The 16,637-nt window shown below is 37.0% G+C and overlaps 1 protein-coding gene and 1 long non-coding RNA gene across 2 annotated transcripts; one reads left to right on the top strand and one right to left on the bottom strand.

Annotated features, from left to right (window-relative positions):
- The first annotated feature begins 5,205 nt into the window (after positions 1-5,205).
- LOC111344416 (uncharacterized) lies at positions 5,206-15,165 on the top strand. Its single transcript, XM_088734295.1, is given in 6 exon segments — positions 5,206-5,591; positions 5,709-5,867; positions 7,980-8,120; positions 11,702-11,869; positions 13,031-13,656; positions 14,275-15,165. Coding segments are annotated over 6 exon segments (1,692 nt in total). The 5' UTR covers positions 5,206-5,239; the 3' UTR covers positions 14,521-15,165.
- LOC148722993 (uncharacterized) lies at positions 12,500-13,599 on the bottom strand. Its single transcript, XR_015992024.1, has 2 exons — positions 13,484-13,599; positions 12,500-13,199 (listed from the first exon to the last, which is right to left on the bottom strand). It is a non-coding gene; the product is annotated as an uncharacterized LOC148722993 (long non-coding RNA).
- Positions 15,166-16,637: the final 1,472 nt, after the last annotated feature.

The following is a 16,637-nucleotide window of genomic DNA, read 5'->3' as shown; positions in this document are numbered from 1 at the left end:
GCTTTAGACAAAAGACCAATATCAATCAAAGCGAGGGAACCAATAAACGGGCGAGGAACTCCTGTGCTGTTTCATTTACCTTTGAAATAGCCCCATTTTTCGTTATTACAGTTTAAACGTATCTAAGACCTTTATTTGATTTTAAAAGGATACGAGACTTAAAAAAAGAAATAAGTTCCTTAGGGAAGTTCTTTGAGTGTTATAGCCTATCCATCGTCTCGATGGGTATGCAGACAAAAGCTTCCGCAAATTACTTTACCCAAAGAAAAACAAAATTTCAGCCAAGCCAAAATAGTACATTGAAGCATAAACGTGCCAAATATTTCTTCATTTAAAGCGTCTCATCCCTCTCTATTGGAGACTGTTTTTAAGTATTAGGACAGAGAACACAAGTACTAGACACTGCACTCCGTTGATAAAATTTTTAGTGTTTATTGTCAGTGTGGTACTCCTCCAATCTGAACTTTAAAGAAGAAATTTTTCTATGGCATAAGGTTCATTACCATAACTTATACCTATTTGATTCTTACGCATCATGCTAAAATTTGCACAGAAAAAAATTATAATAACAATAATAATAATAATAATAATAACAGTCCTGGCGCCTTCAAAAAAATATATCTTAGTTTTACAGGGTAAAGCAACCAGTTATGTAAGATGGTTTTTCATTTATTTTTGTGTTGTAAGTGTCGTTTTAAAACTATGAATCGCATAGTTCCTAAAAATAAATCCAGTAAGTATTGTCACATCGGAATAAAAACAAGCAAACAAACAAACCGAAAAAAACTTTCGTCAGCTCTGTTCCTAAAACACCTTATAAAATTTCGATTTCAACCTCACTAAGCATTTTGGACCCTATCTGCTTTAATTTTCAATCTACGGGATATTATGAGGACCGTTGTTTGCACTTTATTGCTGTTTGCTTTTGATGTTACTATTACCACTGAAGACCAAGCCACCAATGGTAAGCACATTTCTCTCAAAGTATTTAATCATACTTTGAATCCAGCGTTGCAAAATAGAAGCTGAAGGCATGATCAAATATGTACAGTGTGCATGAATTTTTCTTAGGGGAATTATGCTCCGACTGTTTCGATGCTTTCCTTTGAAAGTACATTAGGTTTGTATACATTTGGCAAGAAAAAGCGAGCAGGGTCAATGGATCGATTGGCAAAAATTTTTGAAAAAGGTGTGAATCAAAGATTGATGATGGCTCTACAAATCAGCTAGTAAAAACCTACAGGAAAACGTTTTACATTCTCGCCTCTTATAGAACCAACATACAGTAAATTAGGCGATAATGTTCAAAGTATTCAAAAGTGTGAGACTTTATGGTAAATCATATGATCGAGTTCTTCAAAAAATTAATTTGGCATTTTCCATATTTATGATGATAAAATGTAAACGTCCCATGATACTAAAGAACCATAGCCGAGTTACCCAGCCTCTCTTTAAATGAAAGTAACAGTGGATTTCTTTTAATTGGAGTTTGTAGCGCAAATACAACCTGAACTATACATCTGTGATTAGATAAATTGCTTGATAAATGGATATAAATCAAAGCGAATTGAATAGCTGGCTGAGAGAACCACTAAACAGCGAGTAGCGCCTGTGCTATGACATTAACATTTCATCAGTATATGGTTTCATATATTTTCGTTGTAAAACATAAGCTGAAGGCCATCAAACATTTACACCATAAACATACATTTCTTGCGGGGATTCCGCTTCGGCTGATACACTGCTTTCCTTTGAAAGTACATTAGGATTGTCTACATCATTCACGAAAAAGTGAACAGACTCGACAAATGTGTTGGAAAAAAGGTTTGAAAACGATATGAGTCTTTAATTGATAATGACTCTACAAATCAGCCATGATCATGAAATGTAAACATCTTCTGATGCTAAACAACAATAATCGAGTTACCCAGCGTATTTGCAAATGAAAGTCCATGTGGATTTCATTTAATTGAAAATTGTACCCAATTTTCTTGCCGAATATAACCTGACTCATATACACATTATTAGACAAAGTCTTTTATTATGTACATACTATGATCTAAACACTGAAAAGGCGCAAAAAACTTGCAAGTTGGTCGAACAAGCCGAGAGCCAATTGAATGGCTCATATCGCTTCTTTCACATGCGACGAAAACGATACGTCCAATCAGGAGCCACGTATCAAGTTTTTTCACCTGTGAAGGATATCAAGACGATTTTAAATCAGCTCCCCGGCCAATATCAGTCCCAACTTTCTTCGTTGAATGCCTGGAACCATATAGTAAGACTTCCATGTCGGAAATGTGTGAAAATAAGGCACTGCGGTCGTAGGCCGTGCACCCCCTGCTAGGGCCCAAACTGAAGACGTACAGACGTTCTGTCGCCGTGCAAAACAAGGTTGTTCTAATTTTTAGTATTCTTGTCTAGTTACCTGAACGAAATTATATTTTCAACGTAATTTTCGATTTGACATGTTGTAATCATGCTTTATTTTGACAGTCTCGTTCCCAGGGCCTTTTCCCTTAGCTCGGGGTGGAGGCCCTGGCATTGGTCAATCACATTGGCATTTTGATTGTTTGTTTGAATTCAATAATTTATGGAAACGTTTGCCATTTGAAAATGATGTAGGCATGATTCCGAAGTCAAAATGACGGAAAGTATGCCTACTCCGACAAAGATTTCTCTTAGAAAACAAGTTTGCAGAAACTGCGGTGATTCTCACGAGAGTTTTCATATGTTTAAAACATTTACCAAAGCTGGTTCATCAAGAGATCTGTATGCAGAGGTATTTAAAACCTGTGGCAAAAAAATTTCTGAGGATAATACGAGATCAAAGTTCTTATGTTAGGGTTGCGTTACATTCGCAAACAAGTTGGAACAGTTTATGAGGACAGCTCAATCAATGGAGAGTATGCCGATGCGTTCAACTTTAACCTTCACCGCTTCAATTACAATTAGAATTAAAATTTATTATTTATATAGCGCATGGTTCATAGGAAGATGCTCCTAAGCGCTTTACAGCATTAACCCACCCGTCCCAACCAGGGGGGGAAATGCACTGCAATATTTTCCATCTCTTTTGTTTGCGAGTGTATAAGATCAGAAATCTCGTTCTTTGATTCGGCTATATTTCATAGTTATTTACTATGTCGGCCGAATACTTTCCCCATTGTAAAGTATTCCACCAGAGAGTTGCCAAAGGCAGACATCGATGTAACTGTTTACATATATATATAAGAATTAAGGGTAAATACAGACCAACACGGACTCCCCATGTGACTTTTGCGGTCGTGTCGCATTATCGCCTTCATATTTTTTTTCTCTCACAAGCGCGTCGTATGGGATTTGGTAAGACTCCAATAACATTATGCCCTTTAAGCATATATTCAAAACACTTCCTTTGAAGAGGTTTCAAATTTAAACGTTGTTCAAAGGAATCCGACTCGGCGAAGCGGTGACAAAAACTCTGGTTAACCCGAAGGGCCCAACACCTTGAATGTTTCGTTTAACATATGATAACCTGGTGCACCCAAGATATTTGGGTGTTTTGAGATAATGTGACCGGCCGATGCCAAGGCCGATGCCAGGGCCTTTTCCTGTCCCACCCCAAACTAAGGGAAAAGGCCCTGGGAAGGAAGTTGTTATTTTGATACAGTGCCACTAAAGATACCAGCATTCAAGCGGAATGAACTACCCTGTCTAAATAATGTTTACTTAAAGAAAAAGAGAGGGTGAATCCCAGCCCTCAGTTTTCCTTTTTTCCTAGTTTGTGAGCGGGCGGTATAGCACGTGTACAATAATGAAATCTGATTAGTTGCGAGAGCGAGCAGTATTCTCCCATCCGGCCCGCTTTCAGCGGCCCATAGTCGTTTTGTGTTCAGTCGCTTTGTAGAACATCTCTAGCTTTGTTGTAATTTTTTATAGATGCATGTTGCCTTGCCGGCTGGGAAGTATTTATATGCAAATACTTCGGTCACGACCTTTAGTCCACACAGAACATAATTCTCTCTTCCCTCTTTCTCTCGAGTCAGTTTGGCTTTTCAGGGAAACCTTTTCTTAAATATATTGACCCGAGATAATCCTTTGCAAAAGGTAACTCAGAAAATTAAAGCAAGTGGTGTTTGCAGTTAATTACGTTAATCAATGTGACTTTCATTCACTAAATCGAAATTATTCATTTAAAACGCTGAGCCAAGCTTCAAGAACTTTTATGAATACTCAATCACTTATTCTTTGCAACTCCCTTTAATTTGCACAATTCTATCGTAAATTTCGCAGAAGAAACCACAGGAGTTCGATGAGTGAAAGCCTCTTTAAATCAGCCTCGTGTTTAAATAAAAGGCGTTTCATTTGACGCAAGTTTTCGGAGTGAAGAATCACAATTAAGAACAGAACACCAAACAAGTAGACTCTCCGACTACAAACGTACATTGCAATTCTCTTACAACTCGACTTTCCGTGACATTTAAAACTCAACAGACATAAGTCTTCGAAAATTTATAATCGTTGGAAATGAATAATACTATCCATAAGATCTCTGGGTGTCCTTTTGAGAGGGATCGTCGGATAGTCACTTGCTCATGTGTGTTTGCCAGCACTGTTTTTCATTAAAATGTGCACATGCACTTTTTTTCCTCTCTATGTAACAGGTGTTAGATCGTGACAGATACTTACTAAAAATGTTCAAAGAATGCTTGAAAGAATTTAAAGTTACCTCTACAGTTAAGTAAACAAAAATGGTTCGGTGAAGCCTCTCTCTTTAGTTTGACTGACCTATGTTCATGCTTTTACCTTACTCGCAAAAAACAATCTCAAAGTTTAGGAAGGATTTTCCCATAATTAAACTTGTAATTGTAGCCCTACATCATTCGGGTTCTTTTGACAAGTATTTCGTTAAGTGTTAGAAAAAAATTAAAATTTTATTCATCTGCATAAGTTGGTCCGTGTTGAGAAAAACTGTGCCCTTTCTCTTGAGTACCACCCTCAGCCCACAGTCTCGAGAGGTACTTAGCTAGACCTCGAGCACAGTTTTTTTCCTAATACCGAACCCCCGGCGGGTGAATGACCTATATTTTTTTACGTAAAGATTTTATTCTGAAAATTTACGGGTACGATTAAAAATAAATAAAGGGATCATTATTCCTTACTTTTATTCTGTCTTCTTGATCTCTCGACTTCTCATGGAGCAGGAGTTTTGATCTGCTCCGAGTATACTTTCCATGACAACATAGGTGACTGGATGGACTCCATGAGAAGATGTGGCGAACTCGAGAATGGTTCACTTATCTCTATGGAAACCGAAAAAGAATGGCACTTTATCAAGAACTTGACTGCGATAAAAAAAGAGCAACGTTGGTTTATTGGATTGGAAAGTGTTAACGGATCTCACACGGGGTGCTGGTTGAATAAGAGCATAGCCTGCGTCAACGAGACGTTATCTGGAACATGGCGATGGTCTGATGGAGAACCCAACCATCATAATAAAGAACTTTGCGTAGAGATGTGGCGCAATGGAAAGTATAACAACATAGAGTGTCAAAAAAAAGATGGCTATCATGACAATCCAGGGTATATATGTGAAAAGCAAGTCAGTAAGTCAATGATTATGTCAATTTATGGTAATCGAAATAAATATCAAAATGATAACAAAAGTTTTAGTCGGACTTTGATTTTGAAGCAAGTCACGGATATTCATATTTTCCTCCCAGATTGTTCCACAGTTTCACAGAGAGAAGATATTTTCATGGAGGAAACGACAGGACCTGCGTCAACCCGCCAACTTTTAACAACAACGACAATGGCTACCTCACTCAGGACAAAAATGACGAATGCAAAAACTAAAGATCGGCATGAGATGCTTTCAAAAGGTGGGATTTACTCTCGTTGAAAATTTGATCTTCTCAATATATCCCTAGTCTACAGCTCACTTCTCGTCAGAGGTCGACGTCTGAAGAGGATCTATTTTGATGACCTCTTGGTAGCTTGTAATTTTAATCACGAATTAAAATTCGTTCCACATAGCCCATTCGAATTTCTCCTTCCAGCTTTGCCACAACTTCCTTGAGCCTTTCAACAGTATAATACGCAAAAACCAACATTCCAAATTCCAATTCGATCTGGAACAGTGGACAAGAATAGCCACCCAGTGGATGTCCATTGTTAAATCATTCATTTATTTATTTATTTATTTATTTATTTATTTAATAGCATTCATATTTTTAAGGTTACATTATACCGAGAAGAGCCTCCACTTTTTTTTGTACATTTGTGTGCAATTCTCTTAGTTTTGGTTGTTAGGTTCCCCTAAGGGAGTGGAAACTATCAGAATATGTATGTGATTGGTCTACCGAATATATCATTGAAAAAGGTTGGTTAAAAAAAAAAAAAACATAAAGCTTATTATAGGGCGATTGTAAATACAGAGAGCATATGATACACCCGGCATTATTTTGTACGGTTGTTTACCTAATGAGCTATTCTTTTTAGTTTCTAAATTAAAAAGAGCTCTATGATAATTTAAACATGCTATACCTTACTCTAGATAGGCAGACTAGCCTCGCGTAATTGAATCTTTATTGCAGCACATGCAGAATCATTAGATGACTCCTTTAGGAAGTTACATCTATGCAATATGTCACAAGAACTGGGCGTATGGCAATAGGAACAGTAACCCCAAATGCGTAATCTCACCATTTGTATTTTGTGGCAAAAAATTTATAAACAGATCTGCCGAATCCTTTTGTTTTTTTTCCCCATGGCCTCATTTAATAAGCCTCGTTGTTTCGGAAGCTTGTTGTATTTCAGTGCAAGTCACTTGATGACGTCATCAGAATGAGCCACTGTCACGCGATTCAACAAGAGAAAAAATGGTTATGAAGCTACCTTGTTTATGAGCGACTTAACCAGAAGAAACTCATACATGTGCTGAAGAACGACGAAGTAAAAATATGTGTGAGGCCAGCCACCATTCTCCCATCAGTTTTCATGATGGAAACCAGAAAGACTACTATCCAATCAAACCTCAACTCACTTGTTAAGTCTCTATCCGGTAAACAGCGCAATAAGTTTAGTTAGCGCTTCTTTTGAATGGCGTTATCTATCCTTTGAACAACGGGGTCTAGGTGACACATATCATGTTTTCCGTAGACTAATTTTTTTGGTACAAGCAGTAACGGTCTTTTAGCCATTGCGTGCCCTGTTCCCCTTGGCCTTCTTCATAAGTAAAAAGTCTTTCGAATAATGAAATTAGTTAGTTGAAGTAACTTTGAAAACAGGAATGGATTTGAAAACAGATTTGTTTTCTTCTTAGTTAGAAAGAGTTTAGAAAGTGCGAAGACTCAGTCGCACCGCGACGTGTATAGTCAGTTCCACGCATGTGACCATACTTTAAGTGCAGCGCTGCAAATATGCAGCGACATTCAAAATAACTCACTTTTTAGGAAAATTTATCATATAAGAATGACGTAGAAGTGAGTTAAAAGACTACTTAATGATGAAATCGTAAACGGTTATTACATTATATCGTACTTCGAGGGCAAATAAAATAAAATCCGTTTCAGCTTCATGACCAAACTCTAAGATCACTCTCGCAATCCTTTCGAATCCGAATCAAAATTATACAGTAGCTCTGAATGCACATACCTTTACCTTTTAACTCAGTTATCTGCCAGTTGTCTGTCTTTGACTCACTGAAAAACGAATAGTTACTGGAGACTGGTCCGCCATCAGTAAAGCAAAGACAGTCCCAAAAAACGAGTAAGGTTTGATATACCACCTTGGTAAAAACGATATTATATGGAAAGCCAATTCGTACAGTTAAAATCGAGATGAAGAAAGTTAAAATCAAAGAACTAGGGTTCCGTTTGTTGGTATTATTAACGCGTTTTAGTAAAATGAGTCAAGGCATTTAACAGATTTTGGGGTGTTTCTGAATTAAAGGATTTCTTAAATTTATTTTTTCATCTACTGCTTTGCGTCAGGGTCGACTCATGAGCCACTAACACCGATTACTACTCGTTTCAAAGAATCAACAACGAGGGCGACAAAACGCTCCACCCAACCAAGTGTTGCAACAACTTCTGCACAGCAAAACGGATCTACATTTAATCAACCAACAAAAGGTACAATATAACAATCTTAACGTCGTCTGTGTCTATATTACAAATGTATACATGCCTCTGTATTAGTTGTATTGAACGAGTGATTGATCGATTGATCGATTTATTAATTGTTTGATTGACTTGTTCATCTATCAACTCATTAATTCATTCCTTCCTTTTATCACAGAAATGTATGTCTCATTACCATTTTGGTTAATAAACTCCATTTGAAACAATTAGGTTTCAAATCATTATTATTTTGGTAGCATATAAATGAATTATTATTTTGGTAGCATATGAAATAAATCGAGTTATATGACCGTGAGGTACGTGGGTGATTCTGAAAGTAAGGATTTCTGCAAATGATTTTCTCCATTGCTTTGCGACAGGGTCGACCCGTGAGCCACTAATAATAATTATAATGATCGTCTTTATACAGGGCGCTGAGAGTGGTATTGTGTGAGGTCCTGTTAAAGGCCTATTTCCAACCGAGATGCCTTGCGCGCCCGGATCATTTTTCATGTATGAAAAATACGCCATTTTCCTCGTAGTTGCGGAATCGCTTTGATATCTTCTTCCATCTTACTAATTAGGGTTTTCAAAGATCCATCTTGAATCATTTGCAAACAACAAACTATCGTAGTATCCATATCAGTAAATAGTTTTTAATTCTTACATGCATGACGGTAAAAAACGTCATTTGAAAAGTTGATGCCGCCGAAGAAGCGGTCAAGAGGAAGGCCGAGTCTGCCCGGCTCGGCAAAGGTTATTCGACTTCGGGAATCTGTGTATGATTTACGGAGGGCAAGGAAAACAACCATGGGTTTCGGCAAGACTACAGAAAGTGCTTTTGCACAAATGTTACTGCATTGTTTCTACGATGGAACTAGAGATTCTGGGGAGATTTTTTCGAGGTGAGAATAATTATTTGACTGATTTTTATTTGAGATCCTGAGATATGTACCTCTTCATCTTCTCCAATCTCCTCTTCTTCGCTCCTCGCATGGATTCTTGACCCGTAAGTGTTGAGTCCCACATGTACTTGCAAGTCAATAGATTCGTCTGTTTCCATAATTACTAAAAGGAGGAACTCGTACTTTCCGCGCACATCAGATCTTGTTTGGAAAATACCGGGCGACGTGACTATAATAGTCGGCCTATCAGAGTTCGCCATTTAACAATAGCGCGATTCCAAAACAAAAACAGACGACTGCAAAGGATCTCGGATGAAAATAGGCCTTTAAAATAAAATAACTAAGATAAAATTCATCGTAAATAGATAAAAAATTAGAAACATAAAAACTAGGTAATACACAAGGTACGTAAACATGATAGCATAAAATCTCAACACTAAATTAGCTACATACATGATTTTTCACTCTATGCTTAAAAATGAGAAAGGAATCGATTTCTTTAAAAGACAGTTTCTAGGAGATTCTATTCTTTTGCGCATCTACATATAAAAATCTCTGTTTTCCATAATTCGTTTCTACACGAGGGAGGCGGAAATCGTTCTTTCTTCTTGTATTATATCTATGGAGGTCAGAATTTCTCAAAATATTAAAACTATAGTCCACAAGGCCGTGGATGCAATTAAAGGCGGCACTGTATCTATATACAAGGCGCCGTTGGAGCATTGTGATCAATTTAGAGATTTTAGTACGTCGGCGGATGAGGCATAGTTCGCCAAATGGAGGATAACTTTTGCAGCTTTATTTTGTATTATTTGCAAATCTTCCATAGTAGTAGCGTTACCTTTTCTCCCCAGATGACGTCGACATAGTAAAAAAGTAGACTACTGAGGAATTGCACTATGTGATTCGTGTTTTTGATGGTAATAGATGTTTGACTCGTTTCAGTAAGCCGAATCGTTGATTTATCTTGGTAATTAATGATTCCATGTGCTCGTGCCATGTCATGTTCTTGTGGATGACTACACCGAGAAATTTGATTAGATCTGTATTTTCAAGTTCTTCGTCATCTATAGCTATTTCCAGCTTGATACCTTGTCAGGTTTGCAATTTGCGATTGTTACCAAACAATGAAAACTTCAATTTTTGAGTGTTCAGTGTAGGATAGTATTTATTACACCATTGAGCTATATGGGCAAGGTCGGCATTTAGAGGGCGTTGAATTCTTGGCAGCGTTTTCCCGACTAAGGTATGTCACACTGTCGTCTGCATACATGATTACTTGACAGTGTTCTAAGCAATTCGGAAGACCGTTAAGAAAGAAGTAGCAGAGACAAACTCTGGAACCCCACCACTCATTTCAAAGGAAGGGTGTCAAAACCTCATCTAATACCAACAAATATATCTTATTAGACGTAAAGTTGTGTAGTATCTCTGAGCATTTTTACGAGTTGTGCCGTATTTTGACGAGCCCGTAGGGCGAGTCAATATACAAATAACGAGTAAAAATACGTGATACTACACAACAAAACGTATAATAAGTTATTTATTATCCAACACGCCAAACTGTTATTTCAGTGCGGGCGAATTTCGCGGATATTTATTTACGGGGGGTGCGTGACAGAAGTATGCGAAGTGGAACGGAATTGGCGCGTTGCTGTGTTCCCGGCTTCTATTTTCTTCATTAGATGAAGAAATTTTCTGGTCGTCAAGCTGTTTTTCTTCGTTCGATTAATCTAATGAACTTGGATCTATATTTGCCAGCCATTCTGACTCTTGGTCGTCGGAAATATGATTCAAATTGTCCGCCATTTGTTCTTTTATTTTTTCGTAACTACAATCCAATTCTTTGCTTGCGCGATGCGAGAAAACCTGTTTAACCGGTACTCTACAATAGACGAGTACAAATACCGCGTGTTATTTGTACTCGTCGATGGCGTTATTTGTACTCGTCTAGGTGTAGTTGGAAAAAAAAGCAAATATTTTTACACTGCAAAACCGGCCCACCGCCACCGAACTCCCAAGGTAAGGTTCAGTGTAATTGTCTTAGTCTCTTCTATGTCTGTATAATAATCGCCTATATGCCACCAGCAGTATTTATCCATAACTTAATGCATGTAATTTTCTATTTGATTGCCATAAGTTTTACTTTTGTTTCTTCACTTCGTATGTATCATTTTTGATGGGGAAAAAATCCAACCATAAAGCAGTACGCTTTCTTGCATTATTTTCCTTACGTAACACCAAAGCAACGTTATCATGAATGACAACTTCGTACTTCCCCAAAAAAATTGTTCTAAATCAGCAACTTCTCTTTAGAGTGATATTATGAGGTGTGTCTTACGCTCAATCTAATACCTTCTTCCACGAGTTGACCAGGGAAACAGAAGAGATCGATTTTCGCTATTGAATAAAAAAGCTTAAGATCTTGGCAAAAATATCTCGGGCAGGGCGGCGTAGAAACGTAACACATACGTTTAAAGAAAATTTGAGCCTATAATGTTCCAAAGATTGATCACAAGAGATAATTTACTGTTGCTAATCTCTTGACGATCACAGGTCGTGAAAAGCGACATTTAAGTTCGGCATTCCTTATTTTTCGTTTTAGTGTCCACTAGAACCTTTTTCAGTTCAATCACCCTTCGCCTCATTGAAACTAATCAAATAAGCATTTTTCTTTTTCTTCTTCAGGGACTACGTTTGAGAATACCGTTCGTAAATCTTCATTGCAAAATTTTTCATCTGGCAAAATAAATTTGGTCTTGATCGTCATAGTGCTACTGGCTGTTTCTATCTTAGCAATTGCAGTCGTATTCGGAATACTGTTTTTTCGGCGACGCCAGGGTCATAAAAATCAAGGCAAGTCACTTGCATCCTTTGCCTCTTAGTTTTTGTTTGTTTGTTTTTTATTTTACTTATTTTTGCTTTTTTGCCTCTTTTTCTGTTATTTTTAATTATTGTATAACCTTAAACATCTTACTTTTCAGCGTGAGTATAATTACATATTCATTGAATAGTATTTTGATGCTATTGGCTTATTTAAAAGACCTAGAATGTAGAAGAGTTTCCTAACGTTTTTTAAGTTTGTTGATTCTCTGTGTTCATGTGTCTGAGATCGCCAATCGAGCTTCTATAATATCTCCAGTTTTTTAATCAATTTTAGCGAGTATGGTAAACATGTGAATAAAAAATTAAGATATTTGGCTGAAAACGTTGTGAGAAATATCAAAAATTATCCATACTAAGGAGAAGCCAAACACCCTGCTCCCAATTTTACCTGTGGAGATCCTGTCCCTTTCCTGTTATAACTTCGAAAGGGAAGGGGCTTCAGATCCGACGGCTGCTGTATCTTATCTTCGCTTGCTATGAACATGCATTTTCTTCCTTTTCTTCCCGACGACTACTTCGATAATGATTTGTTTTATCATGAAAACGACATCACGGCAAGTAGCATATAGTAGAATACGTTAATATTTAGTACTCCGTTGATAGTTTTTAATAAACTCATCATATCTTATTCATCCAGGTTTTAAACATGGAAAGACAAGGTTCTATAAATAAATTATCCGCAAAACCTAACTTTCCGTGAGAAACATTTTGAGTGATGGCAAAAACATCTCCGATTTGGACTGAATGACACAAACAAAATATTTTCCGATGTACATAATGGTAGTGGTACCTTTAAAATTATTACAATATTGTTTGTCGTCTAGATAATATACTTTTTCCCTTTCAAAACCCACTTTCTGCCTAGTCATTATCACTTTTTCTCAATTGGAAATTTGACTGGTATTTGAATCGATTTGCTTTAAAGTACACATATCATTCATATCATTAACGGTATGTTACCTTTTTTCTTTCCTGAAATCTCCGTACGAGGACGGAAAACGAAGCTACACTAAACCAAAAGTGCAAACATTTAAGCCATATGAATGTATCCTATCAAATCATAATCCTACTAAAAACCGTATTTTCGCCATATGAGGGATAATATCATCTTGCCTTTCAGATCACCTTCAGATCACCTTCATGATCGGGTTACTTGCACTTACGAGGTGCCCCCGAGTTCCCGACTGCAATCGATCGATCCTTTGCATGTCCAACAAACACAGAGCTCCACCGAGCTTACTGTACACTTAACCCTTTCACAAACGGAATCAGGGCTGGCCACCTACGAGACAGTGAGCGACTGCAAAAAAGAGAGCGAGTATGATGGCATAATTGAGACTAATGAAAAGTCAACAGCAGGAAGCGAGGGATGTAAAGAGATTCAAGAACAAGATCGAAAAAAAGCGATTAAGGTTGATGGTAAGAAAGGAATAGAGCAGCAACCCGCCTTGTACAACGAAAAACAAGAGAACAGGGATAATGTTTACGCTGTTGTTCATAAAGAAAGAAAAGGCAAGGTCAGTTCTAAAGCAAATGCTCTCAAAACATCTCCAGGCTACCCTCAGGAAGGAGCAAGTGGGTTACCTGTGAACCAGGCTTCAGGTGTCGATTGTAGTGGGCGTTCGTCATACGAAATTGATTCAGGGCTCGACAACAACACAAAGGCTGAAGGGAGCGAGACACCTCAGGCAGGCGGGAACAATGAATACTTGTACGCTGCTGTTGACATGACAAAGAAGAAGAAGAAACAGCCACAGGTATTACATTTAACAAATTCCGACAACAGTATTTTTTTGTTTTGTTACGTTTTTTTTCTGTTTTCTTTACTTTTTTGTTTTTGTTTTTGTTTTTTTGTTTTTGTTTTTGTTTTTTTTAAGAAAACCTGTTTCGTCCTGTTTCGTCTCCAGCACTGTTTAATTTAAGGAACAAATCTTTATACATTCATTTCTTCGTTAAGAAAAATATATTGATAATAGTCAAGCGTGCAGCTGGAAAACGGCAGCTCAACTTGTTTTTAAGTATTTAAAGTGTCCTCTGAAAACTGCATATTATATATCAAAACTAACAGACAAACGAACAAAAACAAACAAAGAAACAAACAAACAAACAAACCAAAAAGAAATCATGGGTAGTAGAAAACAAAGCCTAGGCGAATTGAAAACCAAATAGGCCATGACTAATTCTGTTAGCTTACCATATTCGTTTATAAACTTTTGTGGTCCTTACTTTTCCTTCTTCTCATTATTATTTTTTTATTCTTCTTTTTTTTTTGCTCATTAGCTACTATGTTGCTAATTTTATTCAGTGTCACTGGTTTAACGTTTCGCCTCTGCGGTGTAATTATATTTCTTGGTTGAATGTAATTTTTGATCCAGATGCCCTCTCCCTACCGTGGACTTGTGTATGCAGATCCAGCCCATACCTGAGAAAACAGCACAAAGCTTGTTCAAGAGCAGTCCCAAACAGTATTCGCCAAAATTTATCACGCGAAGACAGCGAACGTGAAGATATCACAGCAGAGTCTGCAGGAAACAAAGGAAGGGGAGCATAAGTCAACTCTGCCCGTTTTGAACTCTAGAAATAATTTAGTGAGAAACATAAAAATTAACTCAAAACATTAAAAAAAAAATGAGTAGACTTCGCAGAAACTTTCGAAGAAACAGTTATCAGTAACCATTTGTTTTGTCATTACAAAGACCAGACTGATTTGATAGAAGTAACTTCAATGGATTGTAGCAGGATGATTGTATCAACATACTTAGCATGTTGCACTTTAGGTTACATATGGAAAAGCCAAGAGATCAATAATACTTACAAGGGTTAAGTTTGTATGGGGATAAGTTCAAAAACGGAGTTCTGTACATGGGGGTACCGAAGGTAGACATTCCAAAAGTCCAACGAACTTTGTACGTGGTGTATATGCAAGAGGGAATCTTTTACTTTATAGAATATCTTGGACAAGTATAAAACTTTGAAAATGTCCTAACTTGTTTTACAAATAACTCATTAATTCCCGAGGTCTAATGACATTGAATTAAACTGCAACGTAAAATTGTAATACTTGTTTAAACGTTTATCTCTTTGGTATGGTCTATGATAGAAAAGAAAAAAACAAAAACCAATGAATAAATAAACAATTTTATTTAATCAATAGAAAATATCTGATAGCTTAATTAGAGTTTTTTCAATATATTGATCCTAATAACCAAAATGACACTACTATCTGCGCTTTGAAACTTAACCAATCACCTATTCTCCAATCTGACTTTTTTGTGTAAAGGACATCAGCAGCATTGGCTTGATTAACACGGAAGTAAATCGTCTGCTTTGCGTGAGGAGATTATGAATCATGGCCAGCCGTGCGCCAATTGAAACTTTCTTAGAACTCTTCAAAAGGACCTGTTAAGGACAATAGTCGAAAGGCTAATTTTTTGATTGATTATTGATTAGTTCACTAATTTCAGGATGATCTTAGATACGTACATTGTTACAATTTTTTTCTGTTTTTCTGTATTTCTATTGGATATGTAATTGGACCTTTCAGCATCACCATGCGCATATAAAAGGCATTTTCAGCGTCCCTTTAATCAGCTCTTCGTAAGTTTTGAATAGTCTTGGTGAACTTTCGCCTTTTCGTTTTCTCAACCTCTGGCACAAGCGGGACGATATGTGAGTACCTTTGTAACTTTGTTCTTTTCTAGTCTAGTCTTTTCGGTGGTAGGCGACAATATACGTATATCTTATTAGACGTTTTTTGTGTAGTTCTGCTGAGTATTTTAACGAGTTGTGCCGTATTTTGACGAGCCCGTAGGGCGAGTCAAAATACAAATAACGAGTAAAAATACTCAGCGATACTACACAACAAAACGTCTATTAAGTTATTTATTTTCCAACACGCCAAAACGTTATTTCATTGCGGGCGAATTTCGCGGATACTTATTTACGGGGAGTGGGTGACAGACGTTTGCGAAGCGGAACGGAATTGGCGCGTTGTCGTGTTGCTTTTTCTATTTTCTTCAATAAATGAGGAAATTTCCAAGTCTAGCTGTTTTTCTTCGTTGGATTCATCTAATAAACTTAGATGTATATTTGCCAGCCATTCTGACTCTTCCTCGTTGGAAATATTATTGAAATTGTCCGCCAATTTTTTTTTCGTAACTACAATTCAACTCTTCGCTTGCGTGATGGGAGAAAACCTGTTTAGCCGGTACGCTAGAGTACAAATACCGCGTGATATTTGCACTCGCCTATGGCGTTATTTGTACTCTACGAAGTGTAGTTGGATAATAAAAACAGATATACCTGTAATCTCCATTGATTTAAGATTTAGAGGCCAAATTCGTGCCAAATGCGAGTGAATGTCCATAATTTAAATAAGAACAATGAGCTGTGAACCAGCCACCAAATTTCTTTTAATTTGTATCGAAACTTTTGTGTTGTTTTATTTGTATTGTTACTCTCGTTATCGACGTTAGAACCCAGTTTTTTGATACGCGAATCTTTGATTATGTATTCCGCGGCTTTTCAGTAGATTGATAAAATTTCGTTGTATTGTTGTTTCAGTTTACGATCAATAAATTGATTGATTGTCAGAATAATCGTTATTTTTATTGTTGATTGTAGTTCATGGTCGATTGCCTTTCAAGAGTAAAGATTCGTGCAAACAGTCAACTTTGGTTTGTCATTTCGTTCTGTAAAATAGTCCCAAACACCTCGTTAATCGTGTTTTGGAGCGACA

Source organism: Stylophora pistillata, chromosome 9 (assembly GCF_964205215.1).
Source record: "Stylophora pistillata chromosome 9, jaStyPist1.2, whole genome shotgun sequence".
NCBI classification, from domain to species: domain Eukaryota; kingdom Metazoa; phylum Cnidaria; class Anthozoa; order Scleractinia; family Pocilloporidae; genus Stylophora; species Stylophora pistillata.
This window is presented reverse-complemented; position numbering and strand designations above follow the sequence as displayed.